This window comes from Symphodus melops, assembly GCF_947650265.1.
Source record: "Symphodus melops genome assembly, chromosome: 7".
NCBI lineage: Eukaryota > Metazoa > Chordata > Actinopteri > Labriformes > Labridae > Symphodus > Symphodus melops.
The window spans coordinates 11,985,959-12,006,872 of NC_136697.1; the positions used below are offsets into that span (position 1 = coordinate 11,985,959).

The 20,914-nt window shown below is 44.3% G+C and overlaps 1 protein-coding gene across 1 annotated transcript; it reads left to right on the forward strand.

Annotated features, from left to right (window-relative positions):
• The first annotated feature begins 756 nt into the window (after positions 1–756).
• Positions 757–20,788, forward strand: LOC306826622 (TSC22 domain family protein 2-like). Its single transcript, XM_079348064.1, has 3 exons — positions 757–3,174; positions 18,974–19,025; positions 19,359–20,788. Exons 1-3 carry the CDS (start codon positions 1,418–1,420, stop codon positions 19,719–19,721), a joined length of 2,172 nt encoding a protein of 723 aa, XP_079204190.1. The 5' UTR covers positions 757–1,417; the 3' UTR covers positions 19,722–20,788.
• Positions 20,789–20,914: the final 126 nt, after the last annotated feature.

Genomic DNA, 20,914 nt, shown 5'->3' on the forward strand with positions numbered 1-20,914 from the left:
GTTAAATGTATAGCAATTTTATTGTATTATCCATTAAAATTATTTCAAAGTTTATTTCGGCAACAAATACTGAAAACAACCAAATGCCATCATGTTTTTAATACGAATTTATCATATGAAGGATTGAGAAATATGACCAGTCTAGGACAAAATTACCTGACCTTTTAAGATGAGTTCTGCTGTGTTACCACATATTACAACATATAGGCCTACTATTGGGAGATATTGGGGCCCAGAAGTTTGGTGTGTGTCAAGCAATTATTTACATATAAAGATATATTGAATGGATATGTTAGTCAGCAGCAATTGTTGCTAAAATGTCCTATAAAATAAAACTTTCCTTGCCAGAAGTTTTTGATTATTTGATTTATCTTTTAGTCTACAACATACTGGAAACTAGTGATACAAAAGTAATTTGATTGCATCATATTATTGTATTGCCTTGCACGGGCTTGGAGACTAACTTAATGATACTTTTCAATAATTGTTTATTTTGTTTGATAATAATTGTTTTCTGCTTCAACACTGATGGCTCTTTTTTCTTTTAACCAGAAAGTCTCCTGACTACCTGCCTGGCACTTTTGGCGAGAAAGAATACATTACTGCCCCGAAAAGACTATAAAGACAACATGGAAAAAACATTATTGAGAGAAACTGTCTTGGTTAATGTTCATTAGACGTTAATGTTCAATTTCCCAATCATCCAGTTATTTCCCACAGTGCAGTAAACGCACCATGAGACGGCCTCATACGTAAACACATCATTGCGCACGTTACCTACCCACGATGCAGCGCGGTCGCATACAACATAGCCATCTTGTCAAGAGTGACAGAGGGAGGTAACTGTTGGCGCTGTTTGGAGATACATTTGGTTGAAAAGCTGTTAAATTTAGAAAGCTTTTCTTGACTCGACTGTAGAGTGAGGGTCGCCGCCGGGTGACTTCGAGCTGGTGAAGTGAGCGAGCTTCAAATGAAGATGTCTCCCATACTTGTTCCGACGTAGAGGGGGGAGTGTGCGGCAGCCAGCTCGGCTTTGACTTGCTAGCTAGCTTGGTGAGTGGAGGGGCTGTGTGGGCCCTCCTCAGCCTGAAGTAGCTCCCGCAGCTGAGGCAACACACTTTACGGCGACTATACGACCTTTTTTTTACGACAAGCAGGCCCGGCTCGGACTTGTCCCCCAAAAGCTGAAGGTACAGACAGCAGGTATCATTGTTTTGAAGCCGCGTTGCTGGACGAGACGAAGTGTGGCGTCGCGTTATGAGCTCATGACACGCAACAGGGGACCGAGAGAGGAAGAGGGATGGCGTAGATTCATCTCGGTAATAATTAAGCTTGCTGTTTAACTTGATCTGAGCTGTAAGAAGCGGCGTCTCTTTTCTGACCGAGGATATATAAATATAGTCGTACGGCTGTCAACATGTCGAAAATGCCGGCTAAGAAGAAGAGCTGTTTCCAGATCACCAGTGTGACACAGGCCCAGGTGGCGGCTATAGGTGCCACGGACGATACGGAGAGTCTGGAGGACCCGGACGAGTCCCGGACTGAAGATGTGTCCTCGGAAATATACGACATGTCTCGTGCTGAGTACGAGCCCGCGTGCGACATAAGTTCATCCGAAGAAGCCCTGAATAATGTCGGAGAGCCGGAGGCGACCGGTGTCATGGCCCCATCACACATACCTCAACCCGGTCAGCTGCCCGCGCTGTCCAGTAATCCCATCGGGGAGTTTCGGAAAGTGGGAGTGTCGGGATCAGCTCAAGTCAGCCAGCAGCAGCAGCAGCAGCAGCTGGGAATCGGCGTTACAAGTGGTTTAGCCGTATCCACTCAGCCTGTGGCAGTACAGCAACAGTCTGCTCCAGTTGCTGTGTCAGTAAGCACGTCCCAACCTGCTGCAGTGACCAGCAGTGCTCCTCCTCCTGCCACCTCCACGGTGAGTTGCACTTCTCGGTTCAGGGTCATCAAACTTGATCACGGTACTGGAGAACCCTTCAGAAGAGGCAGGTGGACTTGCACAGAGTTTTATGAGAAGGACTCGGAGAACTCTGCTGCCAGTAGGACTGCTGATAGCATCAGGCATGCCAATGCAGCACCAGACCCCGTGGCAGACAGGGACAGTGGACTCGGGCTTACAGGAGGATCTGCGGTTTCCCCGGCGACACTCTCTGGTCAAGGATTGGGGTCGGTGGCGGATGCTTCTCTCTCATCATCCCGCATGCAGTCCGTTGATACATTATCGCAGCAGCTCCACCATCACAACTACAGCGCCCGGCAGCAGGGCGTGAGCGGGTCGGTGTCACAGAGCGCTTTCCCTGTTGCTCAGCCCTCTGTCGGAGGTCTCCAGCCGTCTGCCTTTCAGAGTGTGTTGCCTGTTGGTCAAAATGGCTTGCCTCAACCTGTTGTCAACATACAGAAATCCACTATCATGCCCCCCCCAGCCCAACCCATCTCTTACCCTCCTCAGCAGCAGCTTCCTCTGGGACACCACCTGAGCAACCAGATGTCTGGACTTCTACAGAACCAGACGGAGTACTATCAACAGCAGCAGCAGCATCTTGGTGCCGGGCACCCCCTCCCAGTGTCGAGTCTGTCTGCAGGACCTTCTTTGGTCATGCCCCGAGCCTCTGGGGGGGCATCTGTGCCAAGCCAGGTTGGAGAAGTTGCAGGAGGTGGATCTGTACCTTCAGGACAGCCAGCTCCGGGCCTGTTGCAGCAGGCTGGAGGAATGGGAGCTGTTGGAGGCTCTATACTGGTTGGTGGATCCACATATGCAGCAGCTGGACAGCCTCAACCTCTCAACCTCCAACCTACATCCTCTGGTGTACAAAATGTGCCTGCCATCACAGCGAGCTCCAGTTTGCCCACCACGGTGCCCGCTGCAGTGCCCAGTGCCTCCAGTGCAGCCATGCCAAATGTGACAATCTCCAGTTTGCCTCCAGGTCAGATTACCCTAAGCAAGACTCCTGTGGGTTTGGGTGCCCAGGTTTTCCCAGGTGCTGGGTTCGGACTTGCAGAGGGGGGTGTAGGGAAATCAGAGGGTCTCCTCAACGCACAGTCTCCTGTCATCTCTGGGAAGGAAGTGTCGAAGCCCTTTATGCCTGAGAGCCTGCAGCTTGCCACGCCGACTGTCAACAGCCTGTTTGGAATTCACATACCTGTCGACGGGGAGATGGACAGGTAACAGCTTACAGATCAGTTTGTTTTCATGAGTCACAAAACTATCACCATGCCTCTGCAACATGATTCATAACGCACAGTAGAACTGTCGAATGTTGTGATTGATATTGAAATCCTGATCATTAAACAGGATTACTCACTGATTTAACAACATCTGCATCACATGCTTATCAAACGTAAACACTATTAACATTCGGAACACTTTGAAAAACATTAAATCAAAATGATAATAGATGATATTAATACTGTTTGAGTTAGTGGTGATTTATTCTTGTGGCCATTTATCACACATGACAAAACCTGTTGTCAGAACGAGCGCAACTCAGCAGGCGGCACAGGATTCATTTCATCTTGATTATCTTGTTTTCATCATCCTGATAAGCCGACATCGTAATTGTATTTGAAGCGTTGACAGCATTGGACTCCCACTCACAAACAGACAGATGCAAATTCAAATGGGCTCATGTCAGTGTGCTGCAGCTGGGATGTTTGGTCATTTTCTGTTGACCACAACAAGGTCAAAAATCCCCAGCCAGGGCAGTGAGGTTTTAAGCGTTGCTACTTCCGTTTGGTCTGATGAACAAGTAGCCTTCATTTTCAGGGATGTATAGCGAGGAAGGGGCGGCGTAGGAGGAAGAGTTATGTGGCACACAGGAAAGAAATGTAATGTTTGTTGTTTCTCATTAGAGTCTAAAGAAGCAAGCGGAGTGTAGCACAGTACACACACTCACACACACACACACACACACACACACACACACACACACAGCACCTGTAATACTGTCATTCTGCGTGTGTTTCTGAGCTGTGTGTGCGGTGGCCTTGTTTAGCAGGTCGCTCCCTGTGACGGTGTCTGAGGTGATGGCCTCGGCTGCAAACATCAAAAGATGTGTTGCTTCTGTGTGCACACAGAGTTAGCTCCTATGTGTTTGCCTTAGGTTAGCCCTGGCCAGCATGCTGCATGTCTGACCTTTTAATAACTTAGTTCCTGCTCTAGGGAAGAGAACAAAGTTAAAAGTGTTTGATCTTGTGTTGCGACATTTATGATAGGGTGCTTTTCACTAAGTGCACCATCAGGCTTCTGCTAGGAATGTGTTTACACATGAAAAGCCTTTTAGATATCCTTTTACTAAATGAACTCATTAATTGTAAAGAAAAAATCCAACAGATAGATAATTGTTAGTTATCAATAGACCATGTTGTGTACATGTGGGTCTGAAGAAAAAAATATATATTTTATGAGTTGTGATGCCATGGCAGATATGTTTCCTCCAAGAAGTCTTCTTTCTCTCTGTGCCCGAGTTTGAGCGATCCGTTTCACCTTTAGTACACGTGATGCAGAAGCGGAAATGATGCAGTGTCTGAAGTCTCTCAGTGGTTTCCATTTACAGCATTACAGATACACCCTCGAGCATTTTTAATGTCAGCGAATGACCTCTGAAACAGAGTTTTTGTACGTTTTTCTCTTCAGGGAAGCTGCCCAGTTTCTCATCACAGCTTTATTCTTTTCCTTCCTGTGTCATTAAACAGACAACATATATTCAAGTGGCTTCACACACACACACACACACACACACACACACACACACACACCCCTCCCTCATGTGATAATGTCAGTGGCTTGAGGACAGAGGGCTGATGCTTGTAGGATGCATGACCAACCTGTCAAGAAAGACGAGGCTTTTCTCTCCTTTCATTTACATTTGAATCGCCCCCTTATGTTTTAAAAGTGCTTACAACAACGGCTTGTATTTATTAATATTCTTTGCCCTTAATGTAGTTGATAGAAAAATGTTTCACCGTGTAGAGTTAAAGTGTGAGGGATGCTGCAGAGCATGTGATCAGGTGTTGTGTATCCATCGTCATATCTTATTTAAGTAACTTTGCTGCAGCTCCTAATAATGATCGTACTGATAAGTACAATCCTTTTCTATAGACGGCGGCAAACCTCCGAACTTTACCTTGTCTTTGCTTCAGGTGTCCCGCTGTGCATCCCTCTCATGGGAGCGTTATTTCATGATTAAAAGTGCCAAATGATAAGTAGGCAGTGTTTCTTAAAAGTTAATATACACAAGAAGTACACAGGTTTACAATACATTTTTGCAGTTCTACATTTTTATTATATAAACCTTTGAATAGATTTCCCCTTTAAAACATGATTTCAAACAGGTTTGAGACAATGCAACTTGCTTGCGGCAGTGTGTTTTAGGAGTACCTATGTTTTAGTTGTGAGAGGTCCCAGCTCGCAGGCTGATAAGAGCAGGGGTCTCTTACGACAGCTGAGCCCTATCAGACATTGAGCAGTAGTCTTTCCACTGTGCCCCCATTCTGCCGATAAGAGGCCTGACAGTGGGGTGTGTCGACCAACTGTGCTCTGTGTCACGTAGCGGCCTTTTCTCTTCTTTTGCAACACAACACGGTATTCTGTGAGGGGCCTTTGGTTGCAGCGGTTACACACACTCACCCTCAACGTGTAGTAGTTTTACACACTTCTCCTGTAAAGCGCTGCGGGTAGGCTCAACAAGTCAGTGCTGCGTCAAAATTTTCGTTTAACCCCGGGTGCAGCGGCGGTGCGGTCCTTACTTTGTACCTGCTTGCTGCCCCACAGCTTGAGCGACAGATGAAGCTTGACAGTTGCTCATGTACAGATGAAGTGCTGAATGACATTCTTCTGCAGCAGTGACGGTGGTATGCCCCCCCTCCCCCTCCCCTTCCTGGCTTTTTTTTTTTTTTTAATGTTGCTTAATCTGCATTTCCACTACACTGTTTATTTTGCGCCTTATTTCCCCACACACCACAGTGCAAAAATACTCCTCAAACAGAGCTCTTCGGTAGCGATATTCCATATTGCATGATATGAAGATATCATACTTACAAACACCCACACAGTGTTTTGACACAGCTTGCACAACCTGAAAAACTCTCGTATCCACTTGGAAAGCTTGAATGTTTGTCCCTGTCCTCTCCTCCACCCTGTAGTTTTCCCTGAAAGTAATTAAAGCCGAAGAGTGGAGATACAGACGCCGACTTTAAATATGTTGTTCTCGTACTCGCTCGGCGTAATGTTTCCCAGGTGGCTTCAACAACTGAAGCTGTCAAGTGACATCGCCTGATTGTAGTCACGTCTTTGTGGCGCTCACAGAAGAAGTGCAGAAACGTGAACTTAAACGTATGGGCTCTGTAGAGTGTGTGTGTGTGTGTGTAGTGCAAAGGTAACATGCATGATCAATTATGAGTGTAATTGAACTCTGCTGAGGAGGCATGCTTTATTGTCCTCGCACTGAGAGCTTGTGTAAAATCCAACTCCTGAGGAGGTAAGAGAGGGGAGGGGAGCTCTGGCCAGCGTTACTGCCACTGTGAATCGAGCGCCTGTGTCTATGTGGGTGGATTAGGGGTGTGTCTTTTAAAGGGGATGGGTTGCACAAGTATCCATGTTGGGGGTGGGGGCGGGGGCCGCTCCGCTCACTGAGGAATCGAGCCATTATTTTCACACAAAAAAACCCTCACCATACCGACGCCAGCATGCTCATGTTCTCGTCAGTGTGGAAGAGGTGGGTGCATGTGTGAGATAGTGACACAGGGACAACATGTTCCACAGGGTCTTTCCCTCCCCTTTGTGACCTCTGCTTTACTGCTGTATCCTGTTTTCAACCAGAGTCCCTCACACCGCTCTCCACCTTCTATTCATTTAATATTCCTGAGCTCTCGACCAGCTTCCGCACTGGGGCTCTCTGCTCATATCAAATGACATTTGCTGGGCACATTTTTACCAAGCTGCAAAGAGCTAAGCAGCAGCACCTCGACTGTCCTTAAAAGAGCTATTCTGTGACTCAGAACTGCACACTCAGACGCCAGACTATATGCGCATGAGAAATATATATATATATTTAATATCATAATGAGGCAAATGATAGTGCTCTTCAGAATACAAAACTTCACACCCACATGAATAAAGTGAAAACTTTTCGTGACTGCACATATTGAATGTTTGACCCAATGTTGTAAAGCAGTGCTTTCTTTATGAAGATGTTCATCTGAGAAGTAACAGGGAGGTGCATAATTTGTCTCATGGGGGAAAAAAATAAATAAATCAAAAAGAAGAGTTAGAAAAGTTTAAATCAAAAGAAAAAGTAAATGACAGACTTGGGATAAAGCAGCCGATGTAGCAAAAAAGATCACCACCACATGTTTGTCCGTCAGTGTGGAGAGTGTATAACACTCAAGCCCAACAAAGTAAGTGATGAGAACATTTTAGATCTCTCTGAGCTTTTAGAATGTATTATTATAAAGTTTTGATGTTAGCGTTTTTATGAAAACATACGCCCATAATTGTATGGGATTGTTTCAAACACTTTTTTAATGTAGTGTGAATGGTCCAATCCTGCAGCCTCTTTAACTAACATGAATTAAAACCAAAATCACAATTTATTTCTGACATGAAGTTTAACTGATCTGAGAGGCAAAGACACAGATGAGTTGTTTGTGTTTCTGCTTTTTTAGTTTGGGTCGTTTCTCACTAACTTTAATAGTGTAGCACGCTTGTTGAGCTGTGGTTTATCTTATTATAATCTTTACATGCTTACAAGGCTAAACGTTGAACAAGTCAGTCAATACACCGCTGTTGAAGTAGTTAAATAAAAATAAGTCATAAATAAATCAATGCATGCACCTCCTGATATGTTCTACAGCAAAGAACTCTTCATGTTTAAAGGTGGAGTCAGTAGTGTTGTTCACACTGGGCCCCTCCACATACTGTGTACTTCATCTGCTTCTACGTACACTACAAGCTACCTCACACTAGCACATGCTAACGACCGTTGTTTGGCACCCATCTGTCCAATAGAAAGCAGAACAACTTCGGGTCCTTGGGGTGGGGTCTGCATTTTGGAACGAGCTTGTTCCGCTTGGCGTTGTTTCGCCTCATCTTATTTTGTCGTCTTCGCCGCTACGTCCAGGGCCGTGATACTCACCAGTTCGTATCGCATGATCCAATCACTGACTTGTATCCACTCCTTAAAGTCAACTGTGCACTGTCATTGGCTGGGGGAAAAAACATCATCTCCTCGCCCAAAAACATCCTGTGTCAACCAAAACAAACTGTGAAAATCCAGGCAGAGGACAGGGTCTCTTCAGACTCCGTCAGCGACGCACATTTTATGGAGGCTCATAAGTCATGATTGAGTGGTGGTACTTTTGTATACGCCTATATTTGTTTGTTTGATAGGAAAAAGCTAAGAACTCTACCTTTAATCCATGTAATATTGTGTTTGCCATCATATAGAATATTGTATTGTTTTTGTTTGTTGAAGTTAAGAAAGTTAGTTTAAGAAATCTTTGTGAACAGCTTTTACTCTAAACGCTGACCTTGGTCATGTTGTTTGAGCGCTGCCTCCGAGCTTTTCTCAAACACAAAGATGTGTTGTTCTGGTTGGACTGACTGTACTCGTCAGTATGTCTGTAGGCCTCATTCAGTCATCACTTCCACCCCAGGTATGGAGGCCCTCCATTGTTCTGACAGGCAGGAAAGCGTCGCTCGCTCACTGTACAGTTTATAGTGGTTGTTTGAGTGGGCATGTGCTGCACATGAGCTTAGCTGACAAAATGCTTTTTGGGAAGTGGTAGTCAAGTGATTTGAAGCTTTAACAAGACTCACTCTGTATACCAGCTGGTCAGAAAAAACAAACGAGTTTTACATCACAACAAACATGGAGAACGTCAGAGTGTTTGAACCAATGAGGAGGAGGGGTCATGTAGTGCCAGTAAGCACAGGGGGGAGGTTCCAAAGAAGCATGATGTCTTTTTACAAAGTAACAAGGAGTAACATTTTTCATTTCAGTCAGTACTTTTACATGACATATAAAAGTCTATTACAACCAGAAGCTACTAGAATATCTTGTTTTTTTTATTGAATGCAGTAGGGAGTGGAATACTCCTTAAAAAATAACCTTTGTGTGAAACATTGTGGAGTCCCCTTTAACAGACTGTGGCTATAAACATAAACTTACATTTTTTTCTCACCTGCTGAGGTGTTTGACCAGTTTCTCTGACTTTTTGAGTGTCTAGTTTTCTGGTTTTGGGAGGTTGGCTGCGTGACTGATGCTCTCTGTCCCCACTTCTTGATATTTGGATTCTAAAAACAGAGTTTGCTTGTAGCCTGAATGTGATCCTGCTCATAATAAAGACGCTTCTGTTTGACCATTTGGTGCTCCGATAATTCATGGAAGTTCCCAGGAAGAAAGAACTTCTTTAGGCACTATGGCCGAGGATCACAAAGTTGAACTACCTGTACGTTCCTGACTACATGTTTAAGTGTCCTTCAGCCGATGCTGGTGGGATTGTGATCTCAGTTGGCCATTCTGTAATCATGTAGTGGCTCGGGCTCCACTGTGCTTCATCTCTCCGCTGAAAGAAACTCCCATAGGGGCAGCTGAAATTTAAATAGTTTTGACCTACTTCTGCTCTGAGGCAGATGATGGATGGTGCAGAGAACCTGAGGCCTCATGAGCACCAACACTGAGAGCTTTCAGCACATTCTTTCTCCTGTCTTTGTATCCCCTCTACTAATCACCCTACCTGTCCGTCCGTATACTTCTTCAGTTTGACCGCCACATTAAAGCCACAATACAGCCTTGTTGAACAGAGGGCTAACTACTCGTCTGACACTGGAAGGATGCACAGCCTTCACCAGCACATGACTTTTAAATGTCTGCTGTACTGCTTCCTCTACCAGTTTAACAAAAACACTCAAATCTGTTTGTACTTTCCCTTTTTTTTTTTTTTTTTTTTTTAAACCTCTTCTTGCACTTTTACTCCCACTTCTCTCTGCTCACTTTAGGCTGTTGAGGGTTTTCACATGCTCAGTGAGTTAGCAGGGTTATTAAGAGGTTCAGCACTGTGAAACTAAACCTTTGACGCGGCTTATGGTTCTGCAGCTCTCACTGGCACGCTGAAGGAAAAACCATGTGTCATGCTCCGGCTAGATAGGTGACATCAGCCAGCAAGAATGCTCCAAAAGGTTATTTTCATTCACTGCCAGGTCAGATCTTTTGCTTTTGGGGGGAGGGGGGGGGGGGGGGGTAGTGTGCATGGGGCAAAGCCTGATCGTTAGCAACTGTGTTTTTGGGGGGGGTTTTGAGTTAGCTCTTCGAGGGGTTCAGAAGGGGATTTTGCCCTGTGCTTACATATCCTTTATGGGGGAGACAGCACGTCCACTGCTGCTCAACACATCAACAAGCTGGCTCACAAAGACGGGCTTTCATAAATGGATATTGACAAGTTACATTTCAGTGCTACAAAGAGAGTCTTTGAGAGGCGAGTGTGTGCTTCTTGAAAACAGTGAACGATGACTTCTCCAGTTCTTACCTCATTCATGAAGAGGTCGCTGGACTCCAAGTCATCTGACCTCCATGATTACAGACCATAGCTGGCTCGTACACAGCTCTGAGCTTCAGCCATCAAACGGGGAAAAAAAGATGTTTTCTGTAGGGATGTGCGCTTGCCACACGTGTGCGCAATGTGGAGGCTTTTTTTTTTTTTGCGCCATACCACGCCAAAATAAAACTAAGCAGAGGCATAGGGGGAGGTTTGTGAGAGTGTTTAGCCGTGAGGTAATGTGACAAGGCGGGTTTGTGCCAGAGATTTCTAGGAAAAGAGCCTTGGCTGCTCTAATATTCACACATGCTGTAAATCAACTCCTCATTCCTTTGTGTTGGTGTGTGTCCGTGTGTGTGTACGTTTACATTTGTGTGAATGTGGGAGTGAAGCAGTTAGCTGTAAAAGGCACGAGCCTGGAGAAGATTAAATGAGCATTTTTTTGTGTGCGCGCGCAGGGGTCAGTGTGGGGATTTCCTTTCCCCTTCCCCGAATATACATCCCTTGGCACAGAACAGAGTGTACTTGTTGTTAATCACCAGAAACCTCAGAGGTCATTTTAAAAGCTTCATTCCATAACCTGAAAGGGTTTGAGCTTTAACTGTGGATGAATTAAGAAGTGAAACACATTTCACTTTCTCAGCTGAAAAGCAAGCGTTTGTGTTTTGTGTTTGGTTTTAAGGGGAAGACAAACTGAGCACGAGGAATGGTTGAGGTACTGTAGGTGAATGGCCTGAGGGAGGCCCTTACACTTTACGAGGTCGTCCCCACCTTTAAACAAAAATTCCTTTGCCAAGGTCAAGTCTCTCTCTCTCTCTCTCTCTCTCTCTCTCTCTCTGTCTCTCTCTGTCTCTCTCTGTCTCTCTCTCTGTTTCTCTCTCTCTCTCTGTGAAAACATTTTCTAGGAATCACACTTTGGTCTGCTTTAACTGTTTCATCAAGCTCAATCTTTCTGTCTTTTTTTTTTTTCTGACTCTCTTCCTCAATGTGGTTACCGCAGGAATCCCTCCAAGGCTTTCTACCAGGTCTTCCAGTCTGGCAGCAGATTAAGGGACTCAAAGGCCCACAGTGATAGGTACAGTACGTGACTGGATTGAACTGGACAGGCCTGCAGAGTGTAACATGTGTGCAGTGCTGAGTAGCTGCGAGCTTTGCTTTTTCTCCACGTGCATGGATTGAGTTTGGAAACAACGCTCAGCAGCAAGTGCAGGATTGGTTGATCGATTTCTCAGCAACGTCTGTGTCTTTCTCTTACTTTTCTCACCGCTTTTGCCCCCGGCCTTTTCCTTAACACGCTCTCCTAAACCAGCTGTTACTGTCTGTGTCTCTTGGGGTTGAATCGGGTGTTACTTTTAGAAGCTTTGGCATCTTCACTGTCCTCTAACTGAACAGCTTAATAATTGCTGTGTTCATTAGTTTCACATGCACAGATATGCAAATGAAGACGAGCTGCTAAAGGCTAATGTACTGGAAGATCTGGACTACTTAGACAAATACGTCTGCCTGTTCAGCAGCCCATGACGACACCACAACTGGAAACGGAAAAGTCAGTTAATTTAGCGAAAGCTTTTTTACTTTTGATAGCAGGATTAAAGTCGGTCACTTTAAAAGATTGAATATGCGTTTAAAAAACAAAACAAAAAAACCAGGAGAACTCGATCTGAATGCTTCATGTCACACTGAACTTGATCCTTTTTCCCCCAAAGATTTTTTTTTATTTATTTTTTTTGCTTCCTTTCTTAATCACCTGTCCATGTCGCACGCTCAGCTCTCTAGCCTGCTACTGGAGAGCTGATGCTGCTTATAAATTCAATAGATATGTACATCACTTTTGGATTAATGGCCTATGAGCTATGCTTTCCTTTTTCCTCCTGGAAGGTGGATGAAAGCAGCTGAGGAGTGTCTGTCACAGTCTCCTCTGGGTCAGTGCGTCGCTCAAAGAGCGTATTCATGAATCGCTGCGCTATTAAATTCATCAATGAAACTGGTGAATGTGGACTCTTAATCCAGAGACCCGATGACATCGACCGCTCCCCTGACATGTCAAAGTAACTAAGTGTGTCGACATCTTTTATGATGCATTTTACAAAAAATGAAAAAGGGAAGCACAAGAAGTCATATCTTAGTGACAGGAAATGAAACTGTTTTTTAGAGAAATGTACAGCTGACACACCATCACCAGTCACTGACTGAACACGCACACACACACACACATCCTTGTTCAGAGAGGATGACAGGTAATGTCTTTATGTGCACTGAGATGATTTGTTGTATGGTAGGACTTCTTGAAGGCTCTTCATTGTTTGTTAGAATGGCTCAGTGTCAGTGTGTTTGCACAGCTTTAATTGGATTTCCTCTCTCAACAAAAAACAGCAGTATATTAATATGACACACATACGAGCCCTGTAATGAGCCCCATGCTTCACTTCTTTCTTTTTTTCTTCTCAGAGGTGCTGTTGTGGGTGCACTGTTATGCCAAGGGCTGCTTTTTGTTTCCATGGGAGCGAGGAGAACCGCAGCTTTGTTTGAGTCTGTTTTTAGTAGATCTTGGCAATGGCCTTTGGTATTGGACAATAATCGCTTTATTTGATTCAGGCTTATGTGGCGTCATGTCTTGGACAAGCCCGATGAAATCACAGAAGTGAATACCTTCTTAAAAATATTTATGACACTTTTGTAGTAATTTTTTTTCAGGTCATTTATTCCCATAATGTGATGTAACTCTATTCATGCAGACGGTCTCATCGCTGTACAATGACACCTTTTCTGTGATGTCATAACATATTTTACATAAACTTTTTTTGTGACGTATTTCAGGGCTCATCAGTCGTACTGTAGCATTCTGTCGGACACTCTACAACAGACTGAGATTTCAAAATAAAAGACCCTCATGTTGGCATCCTCGTAGCTGACTTGGCAGACGTTCCTGGCTGTAGAGTTTATTTATGAGATCTCTCATGGCTGTTTTTTTTTTTTTGTTCTATTCATTACGTCTCTTCAGTCCAGAAAAAATAACAATGCTAGTCATTATGCCTGCTAAAATCCAAACACTAGCTTTGCAGCTACATGCATGTCAGCATGTAGATGTGAGCATGAAGCTAAGAGGTCAAGCATGCCAAAACAGTCTCACTAAACTGCTCGCCTTTTTGTAAAAAGATCTGATCTTCTTTGTTGTGATGCTCAGAAACGTCGATGAATAGATTGTTGAACTTTGAATTCACGTTTATTTATATGAATAATGAAAAAAACAGTTTTTGTGTTTTAGTATCTGTGAACAGAAGATAAACAACTTTATGTATTCTTATTTTCTTGTTTGCTTGCTTAGCCACCAGCTAATCCAACGCTTCATTTTACACTTTCAAAGCTGGAGTTGTTTTTTTTTTTTAAAGGTTTATTTTTGGCCTTTTTGCCTTTATTGATAGGACAGTGGATAGAGTCGGAAACAGGGAGAGAGTGGGGAGAGACATGCGGGAAAGTGGCCACAGGCCGGATGTGAATCCGGGCCGCCCGCGCGAGGAGCAAAGCCTCGCAACATGGTGCGCTGCCGCTGCGCTATCAGCGCCACCTGCTGGAGTTGTATTTTGACAGTGTCGAGTGTCGAGCTTAATTTCAGAAGTAAATCCACAGAAGACTTTTCTATTCAAGTCATGCCATGCCAGCAGCTTTGATGCGTGCTCACTTGTAACTTTAGCACTTCCTCCTTTATTCTCTGCTGGCTCACTGCCGATGCTCCGCCACATGCACCCAGCTGTGTAATGTAAAGTAATGTAAACAGTGGCAGTTGTCAGGCCTTGGGTAGAATGAAATAAATGCACATCTGATAGGAGTGTGAAAAGACAGGCTCTGTCGTCTGAATACTTCTGGTTTGGATGTCGCCGTCAGCACACTCTGCAGGCCTGCGTTACAAAGCCTCAAACTCAAATAGAGACGACTGTAAAACTCAACCTTTATATCACAAGTCACTTATATGAAGGTTTTGTGCATGAGCTGTCCTCGGGCTAACTGTCAGGTGTCCCCTCTTAAGCTCTAAACCTGTCCCATCATGCCTCTGGATTTGTTTTCACTGTGCTCCTGAAGGAAACCTCCTTTTCTCAAATATGCTGGCAGGTGGAACTTCTGCACACGGCGAGGAATGACAACTATCCAATGTCTAGATGAGTAATTCACCCTCACTGCTCAACATGTTCACGCTCCGTGTGGGAGTAAACTTTCTGCCTCTAATGTACTTTTTATTGGACGCTCGTGTTTTCACCAGTCGCAGCTTATAAATGTCAGTCATGTTAACGTAGAAGGCAAAGTTTACTCACTTTCTGGTTACGTAATCAATCGCAATGTAAATGAAAAATCCTCGTTAGCATAATGTTGGATCTCAGCCCGGGCCCTCAGGCCTCGGGGCTCGACCTCAGCGCTCGTATACTGTTTGCTTTGTAACGCTGGAAAAACAGAGGAGGAGGCTTAACTGAGCATCAAACATGTTTTGTATTGAAGTCAGGCGCCCAAACGAGTTCTTGGCTTTGACTGGAGATCCAGAGGCTTAAACAAGATCATGTGTGTCAGGAGCGCTGCTCTCAGCAGACACACTCTGTGTTGAGCCCAAACACACTACTCACTCATGTTCTGGCTTATACACAACCTCGGTCCCGTACCGCTTGTTCTTGGAAGTTCTATGTGAGGCACCACATGGTGTCCTTAAATGGTTTTAACTTGATTTGTGATTGTTTCTCACTTTAATAAGTACATCAACAGCTGATGTAAAGAGTAAGCTTCCAAACATCATGGATTAACACAATGGTCTCTCACAAAAAAGGAAAAAACTACAAGTCATCCACATTTTGATTCCAGTCCTGGAACAAAATCGATCTGAACCTCTGTGGGAAGTTTCATTGCGTTGTTGATGTTTTCCTGTCTCTATAGTTACAAGTTGTTAGTGTGACAGTGGGCGTTTGGAGTTTTTCCTCTACGTTCTCAGTAGTCCAGCTCAGAGTTGCCTCCAGCGGAGGCTCCTGCTTTAATAGAAGGGTTTTAATCCGGAGCCATCACACAGTTCACTGTCAGGCTCAGCAGTCTGACTGGCGGACAACAGACTGAAACAACGAACAATCTCGCCTTTCTTTGCTGTAAACAGATTATCTTTGGGTTTTGGTCTCTCATCGAAACAATGTGATTAAATCCAACTGCATTCCTGAAAATCATAATGGGCGTATTTTCACTTCTTCACATGTGGGGTTTGGCCCAGTTTTCCCCCCCAAATGGACTTTAATCCACCAAATTGTAACTTTGGTCTGTTTTTCATTAAAATCCAGGGAGCGTCTGCTTATTGTCAAAATGTAGAAACTCTCTCTCGTGTCTCAGCAACAGCTTAACAACGTCTTAACCTCAGCTCTTATTTGTAATTTCTCCCATCTGTCTCCTCTCCGTCCTGCTTCGTCTTTCCAGCTATCGTTAGCTGAATCATATGAACCAAAATGTCTTCACTGAATTCCCCGACATCCGTGTGTGATGTCTTTTATTGTTGATAATCTTTGCCTCACTCTTTCTCCCTGTGCTTTCTTACACACAATGGAACATTTTACTTGCATAAACATTTGCATCGGTTAGAATTATTTTTTTATTATTATTATTAAAACTTAAATAAAACCCTCTCAAATTTTCTACGCTTGCTTGGATGTCTAAAAAAAGATGGTTTTAACTTTCCGGTTTCTAAATAAGTTTTTTCGCTGTATTTATCTCAAAGCACAAAACCCAGTACACACGTGCACATGTGAATCCACTCTTTAAAACCGGTATGAAGTATTTGAGGATGTTGTGTGATCATATGTAAGTATGTTGTAGTGGATAGAGCTTGTTTTTGTGTGTGCTGTCAGAATCCATGGGTGAAGCAATAAGGGTGTAGCCCTGAGAGTCCATCAGGGTCTGCTCTTCATAGAAGGACAGATTGCTTTGGGCACAGGCCTAATAATAAAAAAACTCAGGGCCTTTTGGACGCCTTGTCTAAATGGTCAGAGGGTGAAGCTGAGGGTGATGTTTGTTTTTTATTTCTTCATAACATCTGGTTATGTAACCAGATGTGTGTGTGGGGGGGCGTCACATGACGTTGTCAATGAGGGCCATTAAGACGTAGGACTGTGGTTTGACAGTACAGTTTTTTTTTTTTTCTTTTTTTATAAAAGCGTCTCCTAAATGAATTGTTCGGATGTCTTTCCGTATCATGGGTGTTTCTGTGCGTTTAATCTGATTGACAGCGTATTAGTTTAAGTTGACAGACGTCGTCTTTGTTCATTGTGGGATGTATGTGCATGTAGCTCGTGTAAGACGCTTGTCATGTGTGACAGAGATCAAAGCGTGCGCGCTGGGACGGGACATGTGAGTGACAGTGTTTGTGGTAGAGGTACGGAGGCATTCCTGGTTCTGGTCCGACTCGCTGATAACGATCTGCTGAGAGCTTCCGCGGGCCTCTCTCTCTCTCTCTCACACACACACACACACACACACACACACACACACACACACACACACACACACACACACACACACACACACACACACACACACACACACACACACACACACACACACACACACACACACACACACACACACACACACACACACACACACACACACACATACAGCGGGATGGTGTTGAGAACATTGTGTCCTCTACTGCCATCAACCTGGTGTCTATACCTTCAGTTAGCGTCCTACCACATGCTGGTACTGGTCATGTCTTTATAGCAAGGGACTACTTTTACATCAGGTGTAAAAACTTAACGCTGTTATTACCAACAATATGAGTCATTACAGGCCGATACATCCGTCTGCCCTTCAGGACCGGATTTGAAATAACAAATACAGATTGATTTTTGATTTTGATTCTGTTTTTAACATTTGGAAGGGTTTTGAGACACAGAGACATTTAACCTGTTGAAATCACAAGCATCAGTGGCCTCTGGTGGACAAACCTTTGAATGTGACACGGTGTCTTAAACAGTTCATGGGACTAATGGACTCCACTCAGGGAGACTCTCTTTAGACACAAAGAGCTTTTCTCTGGTTACATGTTCTAATGAATGACCCTGCAGCCAGCTGAACTTTGCATCATTTTTCCAGTTTGCTTTCTTCTTTGACTTCAGTGAACTGTCGAGTATAAACTAAAACACAGTATATTTGTGTTTGGTCGCTTTATTGTTTGCTTCCCGAGTCAGACTCCGTGTATTTTTTAGTAACGTCAGCGTCATGGGTTTTTTTTCTCTTTGTTGTAGGTTTAAAACTGGTATAGGCTTTTAAATGCACATAGTAGGGTAATGACTTGTGTTAGCAAGTCAGTCGGGTCATGAGTCGGGCGGAGCACAGCTGTCCCTCCGCCTCCTCTCCCTCCGCCGCCCGTCGGTTCATGTTTCAATGCTCCAAATGTGGTCACAGTTTAACGGAGTGAACCGCCTGCGCTCTGCACCGGTGACCTCTTTTTCCACCGGTGGAGCTTCAGCAACATGCCGTGCACGTTTTCCTACAAACCACCGTGCTGCCCCGGAGGCCTGACGCGGCGTGACGCGCTCGGCAAGCCGCTGTTGCTGTCCTGTCGGACCCGCTGCAGGTAAAGGACAGGCGGCAGAGAGAACACGGAGCAAGCAGAATCATTTGTGTGGTGATAATTGATATCTGAACTCTGTAATGCATGGACGATCTCCTGTAACTTTAGCGGTATTAGACTGGAAGTGGCCTCGATTCTTTGGTTTTGAACGTTACAATCTATCTTTGGAGAATCTCTTCATATTTCCGAATGCAGACTTCAAAGACACACAAGTTCAAATGAATGATGTATGTGCTGATTATTCAGTAACACTGCCTATCACTGTCTGCAGAGAACAGCTGCAATACAATTCTTTGTAGAGTTTTAGGGGGCAGAAACCAGGTCATCATGACTTTACAATCCTGTATATAGACCTTATGTGCTTTTTGTCATATGCATGTTTTACCTGTTGGGATTGCTGCCCCTTATTGAACACCTTTATGCTTAATTTTTATCATTAACTCCTACCTGCAGTGTTTTCTTCAGCACACTTATGGTACCACACACACACACTGACCTGACCTAGATATGACTTTAATGGTCGTGGTGCAACCAACGCAGAGACACAAGTCATTTTATACGATCTGTTCCAGAGTCCCCTGGTGAGGCGATGGCGGCTGCTTTGATTAATTAAGCACAAGTATGTGGTCTGCTTCTGCTTAACTCACAGGGTCTTTTTCTTACTATAAAACTACATGGCGTGTTCACAGGGATTTTCTCCATTTAAGCATCTTTTGTTGTGAAAAAAAGTGAAGTAAGCAGAAAGAAAGGGGAGAGGAGAAGTGACTCTCCCCGGGAGGTTTGGATCCTGAAAAACTTACGAGACTAACTCTAACATCTGTGCTTTCTTTTTCACAGAGCCTCGGGAACCAATGTTGCAGCCATTGATAATAAGATAGAGCAGGCAATGGTGAGTAATCTTCTTACCATTTATCCTATACGTTTGTTTTTTTAGTATAAAGTCGGTATTTAATCACAGGGAATGATAGGGACCAGATGACCTCTTTGTTACAGTGTTATTGGAATGCATTTTCTCTTTTTTATCCTCGTAAAGTATAACATCAGTAATCCTCAGCCCAGTGTCATACTGTTCATCATATTTCCTCTTTACTTAGTGAATACATGAGCAAATGTAGCCTTTAGCATTGAGCTCTGATGTCCTTTAATAAACATGATGAATCCACCTCCGTTTCACTTCTTTGCCCGACTGACGCACTTCATGACACCCTCCTTTCTCCTGCAGGACCTGGTGAAAAGCCATCTGATGTATGCAGTGCGCGAGGAGGTGGAGGTGTTAAAGGAGCAGATCAAGGAGCTGTACGAGAGGAACTCTGTGCTGGAGCGGGAGAACGCCGTGTTGAAATCTCTAGCCAACAGCGAGCAGCTGTCTCAGCTGCCGTCCCAGTCGGCCGCCAGCTCCAGCACCACGCCTCCCCAGCAAGGACTCAGCCAACCTCCGCCCCAGGCCCAGCCCCCTCCTCAGTCGCTGCCTCAGCAGTCCCACCCCCAGCTCCAGCACCACCCTAAACCCCAGCAGCTCCAGACTCAGCCTCAGCTCGATCCCGGCCAACAGCAACAACAGCAACCTAACGTCACCTCTGCTTGAAGTGCATCTGCCTGCCTCTCATAAGGCAGAAAAAAAAGAAGAGCATTTTCTCTGCAACCTATTACAAATTAGTGTATGTGAAATTAAAAGAAGAAAAAACTCTTTGTCTTCTTAGTCACCAGCTTGACCACAAAGTACAGCTTGTGTGTGAGTGTGTGCAGGGTGTGAATGTAAAATGTAAGCGTGTATGCATCTGTACTGTGGGCCTTTTCCAGTGTTAATGCAATCATCAGAAAGCAAGTGAGAGAGACTTTTGACAGAAAAGGAGTGTGTAAAGACTGGAGGGTGTCGGGGTTTCATCGTCTTGGCTCCGCTCGGTCCAAGCTCGTGGACAGGATGTCTCTTCTTGGACGCAGGGCGCGACACTGACCTGAGACCTGCACAGACTGAGGGCGTGGGAAGGGGGAGGCTTGCCTCACATAAGGGACAAATGGGAGTGATTGTCTAAAAAAAGAGTGATTATTTTTTTAAAACGTAAGAAAAATGAGGGGATAAAGGGGTATTTTTAGCCTTGCTGTTTCATGTTGTATAGAAAGAAGTGGGAGAGAGTGAGTCTGTTTTTCGGAGCACCAAACTGCTGCCGTTACTTTTTACATCAAGTCCAATCCTAGCATCAGTCTTTTGAGTTCTACTTTAAGTGTTTTATTTATTACAGGGCTGCTATTTTCATACATGATTTCATGTACCTGTAAAATAGAAGTCCAGAGAATTGTTTCCTGTCTCTTTAAGTGTTTCAACATTTGGCCATGCTACACTGCGGCAACACTCGAGATTTAAGTGAATAAAAAGGTAGGCTTGTATCAAATAAATGAATTCTGACAACTGTTAACACTAACTTAAATTCTCCTCAATTGCCAATTCACATTTTAAGTCTAGATCCAGTTGGAATGTACAATTTCATACAGTACAAAGTATTAAGAGCCTTGGTAGATGACCCCGCCTGATGACATCAGAACATAACGTGTGCCTGAAGATGGCATCTGGTTAAGATTCAACTCCTTAATCTGAAGTGAATTAGTGTTGCCATACCCCCCTCCTTCCTGTTTTTTTTCTCCATTGTTTTCTTTTGGGGAGGGGGGGGGGCAGGGGGGGGAAAGCTGTGAAATCATTCAACCTACTTTGTAACCAAAGATGCAAAGCTGTGTAAATTGATCATTTTTAAATGCACACTCATGTATTTTTGTTTTTTTTTG